Here is an 18,354-nt window from a genome sequence, read left to right on the forward strand (position 1 = left end):
AACTGCATAATTTTTACTTCAAATGCACAAGAAAAGTCCACCAGGTAGACCGTATCCTGATCAGTAAATTCTTTCAATCATTTTCAAGATATTGAGTAGCTAGAGGGATGACTCTGCAGTTCTGAGTACTGGTTGTACTTCTGGAGGACCAGGATTTGATTCCCAGCACCCACATGGCTGCTCACACTGTAATTCCAGTTCTAGATCTGATATCCTCTTCTGGCCTCTGTGGGTAGCAGACTTTTATGTTATGCATATACATACATGCAACTAAACACCCATACACATAAAAAAAAATAAAACAATTAATGATATAAAAAATGTACTAGGTTCCTTGACCATAGTGGAATTGAATTAGAAAACAATAACTAGAAAAAAGTGCTGTGGGATGTTAATGTATGTCCTGTGGGAGCCCTTCTTGGGTTCCTTGTGGCGTTACCCAGCAGGTTTGCATAGAGGATGATTAGGACCATGGGCTTGAGTGCAGGTGTCTGAGATGGTCTGCACTTGGCTGTACTGGGGGATGGTCTGTATGTCAAGTTGCTCTGATTGGTCAATAAATAAAACCTGATTGGTCGTGGCTAGGCAGGAGGTATGGGCGGGACTAACAGAGAGGAGAGATAAAAGAGCAGGAAGGCAGAAGGAGACCCTGCCAGCCACTGCCAGGACAACGCTGCCAGCCACCCGCCAGGACAAGCAGCATGTGAAGATGCTGGTGAGCCACGAGCCGCGTGGCAAGGTATAGATTTGTAGAAATGCGTTACTTTAAGATATAGGAACAGTTAACAGGAGGCCTGCCACGGTCATACAGTTTGTAAGCAATATAAGTCTCTGTGTTTGCTTGGTTGGGTCTGAGCGGCTGTGGGACTGGCGGGTGACAGAGATTTGTCCTGACTGTGGGCAAGGCAGGAAAATTCTAGCTACAAAAAAGTCTTCAGCATTTGGGGGTTTATTTTATTATTTACATTTTTTTGTACAATTGTTACCTGAATGTATGTCTGTGTATCATGTGCATACAGTGCTGGAGGAGGCCAAAAGAGTGTCAGATCCTCTGGAACTGGAGTTATATACATAATGAGCGGCCATGTGGGTGTTAGAAATTGAACCTGGATCCCCTGGAAGAGCAGCCAGAGCTCTTAACCTTTGAGCCATCTCTCCAGTCCCATTGGTTTTGGGTTTCTGAGACTGGGTCTTGTTATACATCTTAGTGAAAGAGCAGAGCGCACTTGTGGATCTGGAGCACAGGGAGGAGTTACTGCAAGTTCGGCTGTCTGCGTGTCCAGGGGCCAGGGTAGTAGAGTGAGTGGAGTGAATGCTGGGTTCTGTTCCGTTTCTGTGGTGTGCTTAGTTTAACCACCAGCTAGCTATGACTTTTGGGCAGCCCTTTCTCATTTCTGATGATTTATGTCTTCATATGCAAATTATAGAATTTTAATTAATGGCTATTAATTAATTAATTCCAAGACAGGGTTTCTCTATGTAGCCCTGGTTGTCCTGGAACTTGATTTGTAGACTAGGCTTGCCTCAAACTCAGAGATTCACCTGCCTCTGCCTCCCCAGTGCTGGGACTAAAGGCGTGGGCCACCATTGCCCAGCTTGAATTAATGGTTATTTAAAATCCATTTTGGTTGGGCATGTTGGCATATACCTGCCACCCTAGCACTAGGCTATCTGAGGCAGGAGGATCAGGAATTCAAGGCAAGCCTCCCAAGTACTGAGTTCAAGGGCAGCCTGGGCTACTTGAGACCCTGACTTAAAGAAAATTTCTGGCTCTTTGAGTCTGCAGGTTTAAAAACTCTGGCTTCCTAACATCATGTTACAGTTCTGCAAAGATGATTGAGAGCCTTTCTATTGCCTCTTTGGCAGATTGTGTTTCTCTGGCAGAGATGAAGTTCATCAGTGTGTTTTTCCAACTTGATTTCATCTAAGCGTCTGTAGTCAGTAATAGTAACAGATGGCCTGAAAATGTTTCCCCATATACTCGACTGGAACAAATACCAGACTGCCATTAGCCTTTTTAGCCACCCTTGGCCTATGAGGCATCATAGATACTGTGTTCAGTTAGAACACGAATGCTGAATAAAGTTTGTGCCAGGGACTAGAGAGGATAGAGATGTACACAGCAAGGTTCTTCTCAAGAATTCAAATTCCTTTTGTTCCTTGAGAGTTTCATCTGGCTTCTGAGGCTGATGTGGGACAGTTGACTTCATCATAGCATCAGTCTAATCTAGTTGGACTCCATGATTGACTCAGAGTTTGTGCTGGAATTCCTTGTGTAGTTAATGAGAGGGCCACTTGGACATCTCATGGCATTCAAGGAGCCTCAGTTCAGGAAACCTCTGCCCCTCCCCCATAACAACTGGCTCCATTGATCACCTTTTTTTTTTTTTTTTTTGGTTTTTCGAGACAGGGTTTCTCTGTGTAGCTTTGCGCCTTTCCTGGGACTCACTTGGTAGTCCAGGCTGGCCCCGAACTCACAGAGATCCGCCTGCCTCTGCCTCCCGAGTGCTGGGATTAAAAGCGTGCGCCACCACCGCCCGGCTGATCACCTTTTAAAACCTATTCTTTATCATTGCTGTAAAATTTAGGAAATACTAGTTCAGGGAATTTTTGTTTGTTTTAAAGATGGTCTCACTAAGTAGCTCTGGCTGGGCTGGAACTCACTGTGTAGAACAGGCTGCCTTTGAATTCAGAGATCCACCTGCCTCTGCCTCCCAAGTTCTGGGATTAAAGGTGCCAACATGTCCTACTGAATTCTTACTTGTTTGTAGTCCCAGGGGGTCTGGTTGGGGTTTCATGTGTGTTAGGCATGTACTTTATTTGTAAGGAACCTTTACTTCTTTTTTGGAGAAGCTTAAGGTGGTATCCTTTTTATTATTGATGAAGAAAATGCAGTTATGCATTTTCGTATTGTATTTTGGTCAGTGACTGACCAGATATACAGTGTGCTTGCACATGTCTCTACCTAGGTGTGCAGTGTGCCGTTATATCTAGATTCATGTAAGTATGCCCAGTGATAATTACCTAAGGATACATCACTCAGGCAGTATCCCTGTTGTTGTTGTAAGTGATGCCTACTGTCACAATCATTACTGTTGTAGGGAAAGCCTGTTTGCAGTCCTGGTAATGTACCAAAGACTTTTCTGGTGAGGAGGACCAAGCCTAGGACCTTATACTTGCTAGGCAAACACTGTACCACTGAGCTAAATCCCCACCCCCAACTTGAAGACCTTTCGGTAGCAGTGTCCGCTTTTGATGTTTGGTGAATGCTGTTTGCTTTTGCACTGGATCATCCAGCTAGTGCCTCCTGTGCTCACCAGTCAGCGTCTTGGGGGGGGGGGGGTTGCTGCTAGGAGGGACATGAATTAGCCCTGGCATTCTCAAGAAGGGTTTTGCTAATTTCATTTGGGATAGTGAAGTTCAGAAAGATTTCTGATGATATTACACTATAACCTTACATAAAAAGGTTTGTGTAAGTTTATTCTACTTACACAGGTTCAGCAGGCTATGGGTGACTGCAAAGGGGGTATCCTTACATTTTCTTTTCTTTGTTTTTAAGAATTGAGTTCTGGGGATTGAATTTGGCCTTCGTTATGCCAGGCAAGTTCTATACCACTAGCTGTATCCCCAGTCTTTCTCTAAACATTTCTGAGAAGCTTCTAAGTGCATTTTATGCCAGGTGTTTTTGGTTTTTTTCAAGACAGGGTTTCTCTGTGTCGCTTTGGAGCCTGTCCCGGAATTCGTGTGTCACCACGCCCCACTTTTTTTTTTTTTTTGGCCAGGCGGTGGTGGCGAACGCCTTTGATTCCAGCACTCAGGAGACAGAGCCAGGTGGATCTCTGTGAGTTCGAGGTCAGCCTGGTCTACAGAGCGAGATCCAGGACAGGCTCCAAAGCTACACAGAGAAACCCTGTCTGAAAAAAAAATAAAAACAAAAACAAATTTTTTTTTTTATTCAACTTTATTTTATGTGCATTGGTGTTTTGCCATGGATGTCAGGTCCCCTCAAACTGGAGTTTCAGACAGATGTGAGCTGACATGTGACTGCTAGGAATTGAACCCAGGTCTTCTGGAAGAGCAACCAGTGCTCTTAACCACTGAGCCATCTCTCCAGCCCACCAGGTGTGTTTTGAGGTAACTGTTAATAATATTAGGAAAAAAGGAGCCAAGTGTGATGATACACTTGTAATCCCAACACTTGTTAGGCTGAGGCAGAAGGCATGAGTTCAAGGCCAGCCTGGACTACACAGCAAGACCCATCTTCAGGAAACCAGATACATGGGAGGATGTGTAAATATTATAAACAAATAGGCCATTTTATTTTTTTTTTAAAGATTTATTTATTTATTATGTATACAGAAGAGGGCGCCAGATCTCATTACAGATGGTTGTGAGCCACCATGTGGTTGCTGGGAATTGAACTCAGGGCCTCTGGAAGAGCAGTTGGTGCTCTTAACCTCTGAGCCATCTCTCCAGCCTCAAATAGGCCATTTTATTTAAAAGATGAGCACCCACAGATTTTGTGGATCCTGGAACTCATCCCTGCAGGCTTGATTGCAGATAAAGGAGTGTCAGAATAAAGCTGGGAGTGCCTGATATAAGTCACTTAAACAACAAAATAAGTTATAAGCAACACGATTGAAGCTATTGTTAAAATTTGTGTGTGTGGGGGGGCATATGTATGGGTGCCCACAGAAGCCAGAAGAGGATGCTGTGTCTCCTGGAGATAGAATTACAGGCAGTTGTGAGCTGCCTGATGTAGATGCTGAGAACCGAAATTAGTCCTTTGCAAGAGCAGCAAGCATTCTTACCCACCAAGTCATCTCTCCAGCCCTGAGAAATGCCATTTATTTTCCATCAAACTCTAGAGAGATATTTTGGAAAGAACACAATATAGAAATTAGTTATGTTACATCTCTTTAGTATAATCACTCCTCAGTGCTAACAATATATAACTTATTGTGTTTAGAGTTTATCTTGTCAGAGCATCAGTTGTAAGGTTTATATTCTTCTTTAAAAAACACTTTGGGCTCTGTGTGTGTGTGTGTGTATGTGTGTATATATAACTTGTGGCAGTTGGCTCTCCTGTCACTGGGGTTCCATGAGTGTTTTTACCTCTGATCTAGCTCTCCAGTCCTCCTCCTCCTTTTCTTCTTTAAAAGATCTTCCCACTGAGCATGGCGGCATGTACCTGCAGTTCTAGGACTTGTGCCGTGAAGGCTGCAGGATTGCCAGTTTGGGGCCAGCCTGGGGCCTCCTGATTGTAAGGAAGAGCAGTGTTTCTTGCTGGTTCTCATCCTGATTTTATTTGTACGGAAGGTCAGAGAGTAACTGTATTTGCTACCTGACAACCTGCGCCCCATCTGGGACCCACAAGGGTCCCAACAACTCGCCTTGACGTGAGTGCACCTACCATACTCACACACATACACACAATGAATAAATAATGTATGAAAAAAGTACACATTGTGATTTTTATGGAAAAGGAAAGATATTGAGACATAGCTTAGAGAAAGAGAGGGACCTGTGGAGGCAAAGCTCTTAAGTATAAACTTGGGTCTAAACTGTTAGCATTTCAGACAAGAATAAACGTAAACACAAGAATAGTTAGTGTTGGAGGACAAAACACATTGCTTATTGCGACAGAAGATAGCGACCCTGAGATGCAGTAGCAAGATGAGGTTCATCTGCTTTGCTTGTCACACGGAAGAGCAGGCTTAAGTTGATCCAGCCAGAAAGATGAGAAAGGATTTGGGAGTCGTTAGCTAGCAGAGAAGTTTGTTCAGTCACAGTCACCGCTTGGGAAGAATGTGTAAACTAAGCTTCCGTCTTAGGTGGAAGAGCAAATTGAGCAGGCATGGCTGCACATCAGAGGCTGCTGGGATTGTGACAAGAATGTGTGTTACAGACTCCGGGAATGGGGAGAAGGGCAGGCAGGCTAGGAGCTTCAGTGGTTAGGGAGCAAAGTGGATTGCTGATGGATGCTCCAGGAAAGGGAGTGAGGATGAGAGCCCAGAGTGTGGACCAGTGAGAAGACTGGCCTGCCATGAGTCTGGAGTCTCCCAGCCTGGACTCTGTTGATGGCATACTCAGAGGTAGCAGTTCTGTTGTGCGATTCCTTTAGCATTTAGACTCCATGTGTCAATGTGAATCAGGATCAGTCCCTTTGGGAAGACCACAGGTGTTGGTTTGTTCTCGGATCCCATCAGTAAGGTAATCAGCTTGTCCCTGTTTCAGAGTCTACAAAGGTGTCTGTTGCTGTTGTGCTATGAAAAAGTATAATGGTTTGCTTTCCCAGTTGCTGGTCTGTTCCTCCATCCCTACCTTGATTTAGACTAGCAGTGCTAAACCTGTGGGTTGTGACCCCTTTGTGGGTAGAACAACCCTTTCATGGGACACCTAAAACCATTGGAAAACACAGATATTTATATTACAATTCAGAACAGTAGCAAAATTATGAAGTAGCAACGAAAATAATGTTATGGTTGGGGGTCACCACAACATGAGGAACTATATTAAAGGGCTACAGGGTTAGGAAGGTTGAGAACCACTGCTTTAGACCACCTCTCTCCCAAATCAGTCCCATTTGTTTTGATTCTTCCCTGTGGCCTGGAAAGGCACTGAGAAGGCCGGTCTCCGGAGTGGACAGACTGGACTACTCTGCTTGCTCGGGTTCTCTCTGGCCCTTGTAGCTGCAGGGCCCTCCCAGTTTACTTGCTCTTCTCAAATTAGTCCCCTTGGGTTTTCACTGAATCCTAGGCGTTCCTCTGTTCTTGGATTTATGGGGTGCCTTTTTGTACCCCTCTGCTTTGTTCTGAACCCTTGCTGAGAACATTCTTGGCTGTCTTTTCTCATCCATCTTCCTGTTTCCATGTACAGACTTAGAAGGACCTGTGAGGAAGCTTCATTTTCTAGTTTTCTTTTTCTTTCTTTTTCTTCTGCTTTTGTTTTTTTGAGACAGGGTTTCTCTGTGTAGCCCTGGCTGTCCAGGAACCTACTCTGTAGACCAGGCTAGCCTTGAACTCAGAGATTTGCCTGCCTCTGCCTCCTGAGTTCTCGGATTAAAGGTGTGCACCACCACTGCCTGTTCTGCAAAATGAGTTCCAGGACAGCCTGAGCTGTTACACAGAGAAAACTTGTCTTGGAAGAAAAAAAAAGTCTCTGGATTAATAGTCAGTTCTACTGTGTCACTATTTGATCTGGATGGTCACTGGTTGAGTCTAGTAGGAGGTCAGCGATTGAATCTAGTAGGTCTTCACTAGTTGAATCTAGTAGGTTGAGAGTTGAACTAAGTAGTCATCACTTACTGATTCTGGAAAGCAATTGGTTTAGTCTCATGGGTTTTAAGCATCATGACCTTGCAGAGCGTGGTGCCACAGTGAGGGGGGTGGGCCCAGCAGCTCTGTTTTTAGAGGACTAAAACAGTCCTGTGGGCATTTCCCCAGACTCCCCACCACACGCCGTCAGTAGGATGGTGACTATCATAGAAGAATGAGAAGTCTCACCTCATACCTTTTGTGGTGTGGAGATCGTGGGACGATTGACTGTAAGTGACAGTTTATCATGTTGCCCTAGAAACAATGGTGTTTTCCTATCACTCTTTGCAGGTTCACTAAGAATCTTTCCCCGGACAAGATCAACTTGAGCACCCTGAAAGGGGAGGGTCAGTTGACCAACCTGGAGCTGGATGAAGAGGTTCTGCAGAATGTGCTGGAACTGCCCACCTGGCTAGCCATTACCAGAGTCTACTGCAACAGGGCCTCCATCCGGGTGAGAATGGGGTCCAAGTGCTGTGGCTGTCTTGGGACAGGAGGCTTGTTTTCTTGAGGACCAGCTGTCACAGGCCTGTGTCTTTGCTTTCTTCTTTCAGATCCAGTGGACCAAGTTGAAGACACATCCAATTTGCTTGGTAATGGCCTTTCATACTTGAAAGTAATTGTTTGTCTTTTTTGCTTTTTGAGACACAAGGTCTTTCTAAAATAGCCTTGGCAATTCTAGAACTCACTACGTAGACCAGGCTGGCTTTGAACTCAGATCTGCCTGTCTCTGCCTCCCAAGTGCTGGGATTAAAGGCGTGTGCCACCACCGCCAAGCTTTGTTAGTTTTTTAAAATAATGAGTTTTACTTCTCAAGCTCTATCTTTACATTTCATTTGGGATCCAGACAGAAAGAAGTGTGGTTTGTGTTGGCTGTGGGTGGCTATAGCACAGCCTGTGCTGTCTTGCTGGTGAGGTGTGAGGTTTGTATGGATGCTTAGTTCTGTGTGACTTTTATTCCAGTGTCTAGATAAGGTGGAGGTGGAGATGAAAACCTGTGAAGATCCTCGCCCCCCCAATGGACAGTCTCCCATTGCCCTTGCTTCAGGACAGAGGTTAGTTACTTGAGCCCAGTGAAAGGACTGACTGATTGATTGATTGTCTTTCACTATAGTCCAGGCTGGTTTCAAACTTATGATCCTCCTACTTCCGTCTATGAACACTGGGATTATAAGTGTGCCACACTTTCCTGGCTCAAAATAAAACTTTGATTATTGAAAATTTCAAACACACCTAAAGCGGATAGGCTAGTATGTCAAATCTCTGTGTTTCAAATATCAAACCTCAATAATTACCAGCATTTTGCCAGTCTTTTTCCTATGTGCTCCAGGACCTGAAAGCAAATCCCAGGTGCCGTATTGTACCTCCACAGTCTATGTTATTATGTTACTGCAGTATGAACTTGGGGGACACAGAGCTTCGAACTGGAGTTACATTCTATGATATGGTACAATACAACCCTCCCCAAACCCCAGAAAGGTCTTACTAGCCCACGATGCCTTTGAACTCACTATAGGTAGCTCAGGCTGGCCTTGAACTCCTGACCCTTCTGCCTCCACCTCCCAAGAGCTGGGATTCCAGGCTGTGCTGGCATGCCCCTTTCCCTCACTTGTTGTCATTTCCGCTGTGCTCTCAGGCTTTTGTGAACACCCGTTCAGGTGTGTTTGTGTGGTGGTGTGCTGTTGTTCTCTCGAGGAACACTGAGGGAGGGAAATGTTTGGGTAATAATGGTATGGGGAGTTTTGATTTTGGAGGAAACTGTCAAATTCTTCCCAACAGTTGACCAAATTGTATCTGCTTTTTAACATTTTATATACTTTTTCATGTCCTATATTCACATTTCTTTTTTGGAGAGGGGTGGGGGGTTCTTTTTCCTTTTTTAAAGGAATATAACTTCTCATTTTTTTCTTTTCTGTCTTATTTCAAGACATGTTCTCACTGTGTGACTGGTCTGGAACTTGCTGGCCTCAAACTCAGAGATCCTGCCTCCTCTGTTTCTCTAATGCTGGAACTAGAGGTGTGGTCCACCGGCACAGCATTTTTTACTTTTTTAATTTATTTTTTCCTTAAAGAAGTATCTGTAGGTGCTGCACAGATGGGTGAGCGGGTAAAGCACATGCTTTGTGAGCATGAGGCCTGCAGTTCAGATCACCAGCATTCATGTCATGCCAGAGGGGTGTGGGGTCCACTTGTAATCTCAGCTCTGGAGGTGGAAAAGAGATCCCCAGAGCAAGCTGGGATTCATGACCATTTGCCTGTCTCTACTTTTTTTTTTTTTTTTTTTTGAGCTGAGGATCGAACCCAGGGCCTTGTGCTTGCTAGGCAAGCGCTCTACCACTGAGCTAAATCCCCAACCCCTTGCCTCTATATTTTGAATGCTGAGATTAGAGGTGTGAGTCACAGCTTTTTTCATTATTATTATGTTAGGGATGAATCCAGGGCTTGTTCCATGGCAGGCAAGTGATTGGTCACTTAGCTGTACTCCAAGGTGTCACTGTAGTTCTGATTTATGTGTAAGGTTTAATGTTGTTTTTTTCTGTGAACTATGTATACTTTGTTCTATTTTTATTGGGCTATTGGACCTTTTATTATCCTATGTGACTAAATTGCATATAAATATGTACTTTCAGCTATAATTTCTAGACACACACACACACACACACACACACACACACACCCATGTCCTGTTTTTTTGAGACAGGATTTTTCTGTGTAGCTATGGCTGTCCTGGAACTTGCTCTGTAGAGAAGGCTGGCCTCAAATTCACAGAGATCTGCCTGCCTCTGCCTCTGAGCGCTGGCATTAAAGGCATGTGCCACCACCATCTGGCTCTAGATATCTTTTTTGTTTCTTGTAATGAGAAATGGTTTCAGAATTGGTTTTAACTCAACAATTCTTTGGCCAAGTCAACAATGCAGTTTACAACCATACCTCTTATGTGTGGGTCGAGGTCTTTTGATGGCTTCTAGTCCTTATAAAAATAAAGAAGACAGAAGAAAAGGAATTCCATTTCAAGAATGTCTGTTCCATTAGAGTAGGAAGAGGACTCCTGAAGAGCAGAGGCTGAGAGAGTAGGGGAGGGGTAAGAGAGGTAAGGGGTGGGAAAGTGTCCAAAATGCATCATGTACATGGATGAAATGGTCAAAGAATAAATAAAACACAATGTGTTTTTCACAGCCTGAGGACTTCTAGGCATCTCTCTCTCTCTCTCTCTCTCTCTCTCTCTCTCTCTCTCTCTCTCTCTCTCTCTCTCTCTCTCTCTGCCATTTCTGGCTTCTCAGAGGGAAGGAACTCTCTGGCTGTACTAGGCAGGGTGGAGGTGGAAGCATTCTTGAGTAGAGTTGACACTATTAACCCCTGACCTGTCTGTATTTCTTTCTTCTTCCTATTCCCTTTTTAAAGTATTCTGTGTCTTTGAAGATTTTATATAAACTTAGGGGGCTGGAGAGATGACTCTGAGGTTAAAAGCACTGGCTGCTCTTTTAGCAGAGCTGGGTTTGGTCCTTAACACCCATACAGCAACTGTTACCATCTGGATGTAACTCCAGTTTCAGGGATCCAACTCCCTCTTTTGGACTCCAGGCACTACAAGCATGTGATATATAACAGGCATATATGCAGGCAGTACACTCATACACATAAACAAAAAAAACCCAACCAAGAAGAAGAAAGACAAGTAGTCACATCTGTAGCTGGATCTGCTGTCTTCCGGGAGCAGTGTCATGCCCGCAGCCTGCTGGTTCTAACGACCGTCTCCCTCATTGTTTGCAGTGAGTATGGCTTTGCTGAGAAGGTGGTGGAGGGGATGTTCATCATCGTCAATTCCATCACCATCAAGATCCACTCCAAGGCCTTCCACGCTTCTTTTGAACTGTGGCAGCTCCAGGGCTATAGTGTCAACCCCCACTGGCAGCAGAGTGACCTGCGTCTGACCCGAATCACTGATCCCCGGCGAGGCGAGGTGACAGCCTTAGCATTCTGAGGGGAGTGAGTGGAGGGATTTGAAGTAGGAGAAACCCCTGGAGGATGCTGCTCCTGGTTGGAGCCCTCCCCACTCTTGGGAAAGCTGGGATCCTTTCTGACCAATGTTAGTGCTCAGTCACAGATCTGGACCCACTGCCTTCAGTTAGGATGCTGGCTGAGAGTGTCCCCTCGGTTCTTTCGTCTCTTGGTTCATTAGATCCCTAGAATCAGGGGATTTTGTTTTCTCTCCTTCCAGGTTTTAACATTTAAGGAAATAACTTGGCAGACACTTCGAATTGAGGCAGATGCCACGGATAATGGTGATCAGGACCCAGTTACCACTCCACTGAGGCTCATTACCAACCAAGGCCGGATCCAGATAGCCCTCAAGAGAAGAGTGAGTGTGTGCTCCCCATGCCAAGAATACTTCTGCAAGTTGATATTCTCCTCTGTCCACATGGTTGTAGGCCCCATCAGCATGAGAGAAGCTTTTTTTCATCGTTTTGGTACTTTTAGAAACCACAGTTTTATTATGTACACACTGGCCTAAGTATCTCGAGGTTGACTGGTGCTTTTTCTTAATCAAGTAAACCTGAGTTTTTTTTGTAAGAAGTAGGCTTTCCAAAGTGCTTGGTGATTCTTTTTTACCTCCTGGAAGGTGAAAAGCTACCTTTGAAAACCAGGCCACAGTCACTTTAAGGCCTTGGAAGATACAAGGTGCTAAACTGTGTTCTCTGTGGCCCCTCAGACCAAAGATTGCAATGTGGTGGCCTCCAAGTTGACGTTCCTGCTGGATGACCTGCTCTGGGTGCTGACTGACTCACAGCTCAAGGCAATGATGAAGTACGCTGAGTCGCTGAGTGAGGCCATGGAGAAGTCAGCCCAGCAGAGAAAGAGCCTGGCTCCCGAGCCTGTGCAGGTTAGAGATGACTGGACATCTTGTGGGGCTGGGAGGCAGTTGGCCAGCCCTGGTTTGTGCCAGTGTGGGGGGCTGAAGGCTTACTGGCTTGCCTATGGAGGTCACTGGTGGTGGTGGTGCCTGCGCCTGTCCTCTTTCATTTGCTGTGCTCACTGGCTTCCTCCCGTATGTCAGATGGAACTAGTCTCCAAAGAAGGGAGGCGGTGTGGCCTTCCATTCCTGCCCTTGGGCCTTGCTCTGTCTTGGAGGGTAGACAGTAGACAAGTGGTTAGTGCGCGGTTTGCCGGGCTGTAGCATGCAGACCCTGTGCGGCAGGAGCATGGAGAAGGGGCACTGCCCACCCAGCACGGCAGTGCCCCAGCGAGGGCATTCTAGAGACGACTGGGCTCAGCTCAGTCCCAGTGGGTGAGACTTGCAGGGCAGCTCAGTCCTGAGGACACACTGGGACAGTTACTTGTCACAGGCAGGCTTTTGGGAGTTTGGGCTGCTTCCTCGGGTGGTGCTGAGTGAGAGACTAGCCGGAGGATGGGAGACAGAGGGGATGTGTTAAATTGTGCTTTGATTCATTCGGACTTACGCTTCAGGAAGCATCAGAAGGAGCCTCTCAGCATGGACTTGATGTCTGTCTGTCTTTCTAAATACATAATTTACTTTTAGTTTGTGTGCCTTGGTGTTTTGCCTGCATGTATGCCCGTGTGAGGGTGTTTGAAGCCCTGGAACTGGAGTTACAGGCAGTTGTGAGCCGCCATGTGGGTGCTGGGAATCAAAAGAGCAGCCAGTGCTCTCAACCCCTGAGCTGTCTCTCCAGCCCCTGGTGTTTTTGTCTCTGTCCCATGTAGATCACTCCGCCCGCCCCCAGTGCCCAGCAGACCTGGGCCCAGGCATTCGGTGGCAGCCAGGGCAACAGCAGCAGCAGTAGTAGCCGCCTCAGCCAGTACTTTGAGAAGTTTGATGTGAAGGAGTCTTCCTACCATCTCCTCATCTCCCGCCTGGACCTGCACATCTGTGATGACAGCCAGTCCCGGGAGCCAGGTACCCATGGGGGCTGCGCCTGGCTGGTTGCCCATCATTGTCTGTCCCACAGACACTGTGGCATCCAGCCTTCAGTTAGCTCCCTTAATCACAGGTGTTGCTTAGGCCCCAGCCCTCCTGCGGTAGCTCTGTGTTGGCTTGAAGCAGTGCTCGCCAGCCCGTAGGGTGTGCTGAAGCCACCTGTCCCACAGGACACGTGGCAGGCCCTTTTCCCAACCAGCATAAAGCTGTTTTCCTCCCCAAGTCCCCTGAGAAATGCTGGTGTTTGCCAGAGGTTGAGAACCAGTGCTGGGGGATTTTAGGAAAAGTAAATTCAATTGTAGGAAACTCAGAGTTTTCAGATTTCTCTCCTCGTTTTTGGAGTTGAGGATCGAGCCCAGACCTCATGTGTGTACTAAACAAACAGTGCTCCACCGCAGCTTTACCTAGAGCCAGAATGTTCAGTTTGAAGTCGTTTTAAGATTATGTTGTGGTGGTCAGATGTGGTGGTGCACAGCTTGAATCCCAGCACTCTGGAGACAGAGGCAGGTGGATCTCTGTGAGTGCAAGGCCATTCTGGTCTGCACAGTGAGTTCTAGGACAGCCAGGGCTATATAGTGAGACCCTGTCTCAATCCCTCCCTCAATTATATAATTTGTATTTATATGTGTAGGGAGGTTATGTTAATGGCATGCTTAACATAGTATCGCACATGTGTATGGGGTTTCTCTGTATAGCTTTGAGCCTTTCCTGGAACTCGTTTTGGAGAACAGGCTGGCCTCGAACTCACAGAGATCCTCCTGCCTCTGCCTCCCGAGTGCTGGGATTAAAGACATGCGCCACCACTGCCCGGCATGTATTTCTATTTATTCAGAATGATTGACATTTCTTTATGAGCCCTGCTTAACTTTTTGGAATAACCTCATTTATGAAATTGAGTGAAATCAGTCTTTGCTTATTTTCCTCAAAGCCATTGTCAGGCTCAAGTGAGATGACCTGCTGGCTTTGGGGACCCCCGACAGTCATTGCACGGGGTTTTGACTCATGCTTACTCCTGCCCTGTCTTCGTTCCTTTGCTCCCTCGTGCTCTCTGGTGCTCACACGTGACGGTTCTCTCTCATGCTTTAGCTTCTCTGTGGCCCTGTTTGCTGTCTGCCTCTTACTTATGTCCTTATTTAGGTGGTGCTGAGGGTTTGAACCCAGGGCTTGGTGAGTGCTGAGCAGCTGCTGTACCACTGAGCTACAACTCCTGCTGTAGACTTGCCCCTTGAAGTGTTTCAGGGGTACATAGTTGTTTTTTGTCTTTTCCCTGGGCCACCAAGCCACGCTGCCTCTCTAGTTTGTTACTCCTTGGTCTTGCAGTGACCCTCTTCTATACAAAGACGAGACATGAGGAATGACAGAGTAGATAGGGCATCTTCCATCAGAGGAAGTGAGTATTTAGTAAGTTCTTCCCAGCGTTGCTTAGGGACTTGGAGTGGGGTGAGTGCCTTTGGTCCTGGATGGGTCTCGAGTTTGAGGGACTTGGAGTGGGGTGAATGTCATTGGTCCTGGATGGGTCTCGAGTTTGAGGGACTTGGAGTGGGGTGAATGCCTTTGGTCCTGGATGGGTCTCTTGGGTTTGAGGGACTTGGAATGGGGTGAATGCCTTTGGTCCTGGATGGGTCTCGAGTTTGAGGGACTTGGAGTGGGGTGAATGCCTTTGGTCCTGGATGGGTCTCTTGGGTTTGAGGCCAGCCAGGGCCACGTAGTGCACTTGCTGGTTGTGGTGGTGCATACATGTGATCTTAGTGCTCTCTCTGGAGGCTATAGCGAAGTGCTGTCATGAGTTTGAGGCAGCTTGTGCCACATAGCAAGACCCTGTCTAAGAATAGCCCCCACCCTCTCCTATATCTCCCCCTGCCAAAAAAAAAAAAAAAAAAAAAGCAAGCCTGGCTGTGGTGGCGCACACCTTTAATCCCAGCACTCAGGAGGCAGAGGCAGACGGATCTCTGTGAGTTTGAGGCTAGCCTGGTCTAAGAGTGAGGGCTACATAGAGATACATTGTCTTGAAAAAAAAAAAATCCTTTCCCCAGATAAAAAGAATGCATTATTGTAGTTGTACGTATGATATTCTAGCAGTTGGGAGGTGGAGGCAGGAGGATCAGAAGCTCAAGGTCACTCTTAGATGATTAATAAGTTTGAGACTAGCCTGAGTTTGAGACTTTGCCTAAAAAACAACAATAAAAATCCCCAAACATTATTAGCAATTATAGTTTTAAATTTTAAGTACTAATAGCTTTAAAATAGCTAATTTAAAACAGTTATTATTGTTTCTTATCCATTAATGGAACAAAGGAGTATTTGTATATTCTGTAGTATAAAGCATAGATCTGGGCCCATTCGTTCAGAACTCTGGTTGCTCTTGCCAAGAGCATTGGGTTCCACCTTCCAGAGGACTTGGTGGTGGTTCAAGTGATGCTTAGGTTTCTTTGCTCCTCAGTGCTGTTTACCTGTGTCTTTCTTTCATAGGTGTCTCTGCAAACAGACTCACAGGTGGTGCCATGCAGCTTACCTTCCGCAAGATGGCATTTGACTACTATCCCTTCCACTGGGCAGGTTAGAGACATTTAACGTGTTCTGGCATGGCTCAGATAATTGATTTCTGGGTTCACACATGACCAGCCAGCAAAAGGGTGCTAGATATTGCTACATGTGCTCAGAGGGCTGCTGGGAGTCTCTTCCTGTGAGGACATCTGCAGGCCCTGTGCTGTACTGTTGCTGATGACTGGAGGAAGTGGGTGGTGCTTTGGATTCTGCTCCCAGACCCTCAAGATCATTAGGTTTAAAACCGTCTAGTACTCCATAGTCAAAAAGAGCCCTTTTGAGGCCCTTGGGAAACGAGAATTACACATGGGGTTTAGAAGAAGGTGGGTGCTCTTAGCGGGCATTTTCCTCTTACCCCGGGAACTTCTGGGTTGGGGTTGGTTTCTAATCTGAACTCTGACTATCCTGGACAGGAAGAAACCATTGGAACACTGGTCTGTGACATTGGGCCCACATCCTTTTCTTCTTTACCCCACAGGTGACAGCTGTAAACACTGGGTGCGGCACTGTGAGGCCATGGAGACCCGAAGCCACTGGGCCCAGGAACTGGTGATGGAGTTTCAGAGTAAGATGGAGAAGTGGCATGAGGAGAGCAGTGTGAAGCCGCCGTGGCACCTGGGGGTCGACTCTGCCTTCAGGAAGAAAGCAGGTGGGTGCTGAGGACCTGGAGGTTCTAGTTGTTGAACCTTCTGCTCTCTGGCTCTGGCTAGCTGCAGGAGGTGAAGCAGTGGAGGCTCTGCTCACCTAGCTGCATCCCACAGTGTGATGCCAGTGTGGAGTCCCTTGGTCAGCAGCGGCTGCAGCGGCTGCAGCGGCAGGGCTGTCGCAGGCTGGTCCTGCACTCCTGGGGACTGTTAACAAGTTGCCACCAGTGTTGAGCTCTCTTTGTGCTTCCTGCTATTAATGATCTTGGGTTTTTAATTTCTAAATTCTATTAATAATGAATGTATCTACTTCTTTTTCCTTTTCCTTTTTATTTAGATTCTTTCTCTAATCCTGGAAAGAGCCCTCTTGACAAAAGCCCTGCTCAGGGCTGGCAGGCTGCCTTTGGGCCTCCAGCATGGAATCGTTTACGCTCTAGCTGCCTGGTTGTTCGAGTGGATGACCTGGACATCCACCAGGTGAAGGCACAGGAAGACATTGGAGGGTGTGGGATAGTTTAGGAACAGTGTGAACCTAGATGTGGAAGCCAGGGTCTGTTGGCCTCTCTTCTGAGGAGATGGATAGTATGGTCAGTTTCTGTTGAGCATGGCCTCTGAGAAAGCCCTTGGGATGGTCTCAGAATGCTGTATTACAACCTCCTGCTGAAACGAACTTGGACTGGTTGAGGTGCTATAATCCTAGCACTTTGGAGGTGGAGGCAGGAGTTCAAGGCCATCCTCTGCTACATTGCCAGTTTGAGACCAGCCTATACTATGTGAGACCCATCCCCCAAACCAAACAGAACAGCAGCTTGGGGATAGTACAGAACCATTGTGACTGTGTCTGGAACATGTGGAAAGCTCTTTGCTTCGGAGTCTCAGGGAAGGATGTGGAGGGATAGCAGAGGCCTGTGTTCCTTAGGAAACAGTTGTGTTCTGGCTGCTGTGGCAGGCTAACAGTGACTTGTGGTTACTTAGGTTTCTACGGCAGGACAGCCAAGTAAGAAGCCATCCACTCTGCTCTCCTGCAGCCGCAAACGCCACCACCTCCCGACTCAGGTGGCTGCCATCCATGTACAGTTCACAGAGTATTACTTCCCAGATAATCAGGAGCTTCCAGGTAAGCGTCTGGCCTCGCCATTTCTTCCATTGATGCCCTTCACCTTTGTCAGCTCTGAGAGCACAGTATACAGTCTCACTGGTGGGTAGGAGTGTTATGTGTCCAAGTTAAAAACTGCCTGGGGCTGGGGCTGCAGTTGAGCTCAGTTGAGAGTTCTTTCCTGACATGCATGAAGCCCCATGCTTCGTCACCAACACCAAGTAGATTGATTGTGGAGATACACAACTAAATTTAGCACTCTGGAGTGGAGGCAGAAGGTCATGGCTACATGGTAAGTTTGAGATCAGTCTGGGGTATCTGAGATATGTGAGATCCTGTCTGAAAAACAAAACAAACAAACTCTGCGGTGTACGAGGGCGTCTCTTTGCTGTTGTGATAGTGAAACGTTAGCTGGTTGGAAGAGTCTAGCTGCTACACTGTAATGACTATCCTTGTTTTCTCTGCTTCCAGTCCCCTGTCCTAATCTCTACATCCAGTTAAATGGTCTGACATTTACCATGGATCCCGTCAGCTTGCTTTGGGGAAACCTCTTTTGCCTAGATTTATACCGCAGCTTGGAGCAGTTCAAAGCTATCTATAAGCTGGAAGATTCAAGGCAAAAAGATGAACACTTGGACATTCGACTGGATGCATTCTGGTTGAAGGTAGGGGCGGAGGTGGACTTTGGCACTTGTTGGTAGACACAGCTGTTTTTCAAGGTTGTAATCGACAGTCCTACTGTGTCCACTTGATAGAAGAAAGAAAATCACCTACAGATGCCCACGTCTGCCCAGATAGCCTTAACTAACTGTGTTTTGT

General features: G+C 46.6%; 1 protein-coding gene across 1 annotated transcript in view; it reads left to right on the forward strand.

The window, feature by feature from the left end:
- Positions 1 to 18,354, forward strand: part of Bltp3a (bridge-like lipid transfer protein family member 3A) — a 47,993-nt gene that overhangs the window by 11,500 nt on the left and 18,139 nt on the right. Inside the window, exons 2-13 of the mRNA XM_006983123.4 lie at positions 7,608 to 7,770; positions 7,871 to 7,909; positions 8,280 to 8,371; positions 11,088 to 11,277; positions 11,536 to 11,676; positions 12,028 to 12,198; positions 13,038 to 13,230; positions 15,721 to 15,807; positions 16,274 to 16,444; positions 16,777 to 16,916; positions 17,415 to 17,556; positions 18,007 to 18,200. Coding sequence (XP_006983185.2) covers positions 7,608 to 7,770; positions 7,871 to 7,909; positions 8,280 to 8,371; positions 11,088 to 11,277; positions 11,536 to 11,676; positions 12,028 to 12,198; positions 13,038 to 13,230; positions 15,721 to 15,807; positions 16,274 to 16,444; positions 16,777 to 16,916; positions 17,415 to 17,556; positions 18,007 to 18,200 — 1,723 coding nt within the window. The remainder of the gene's footprint in view (positions 1 to 7,607; positions 7,771 to 7,870; positions 7,910 to 8,279; positions 8,372 to 11,087; positions 11,278 to 11,535; positions 11,677 to 12,027; positions 12,199 to 13,037; positions 13,231 to 15,720; positions 15,808 to 16,273; positions 16,445 to 16,776; positions 16,917 to 17,414; positions 17,557 to 18,006; positions 18,201 to 18,354) is intronic.

The sequence above is a fragment of the Peromyscus maniculatus genome, chromosome 21 (assembly GCF_049852395.1).
Source record: "Peromyscus maniculatus bairdii isolate BWxNUB_F1_BW_parent chromosome 21, HU_Pman_BW_mat_3.1, whole genome shotgun sequence".
NCBI lineage: Eukaryota > Metazoa > Chordata > Mammalia > Rodentia > Cricetidae > Peromyscus > Peromyscus maniculatus.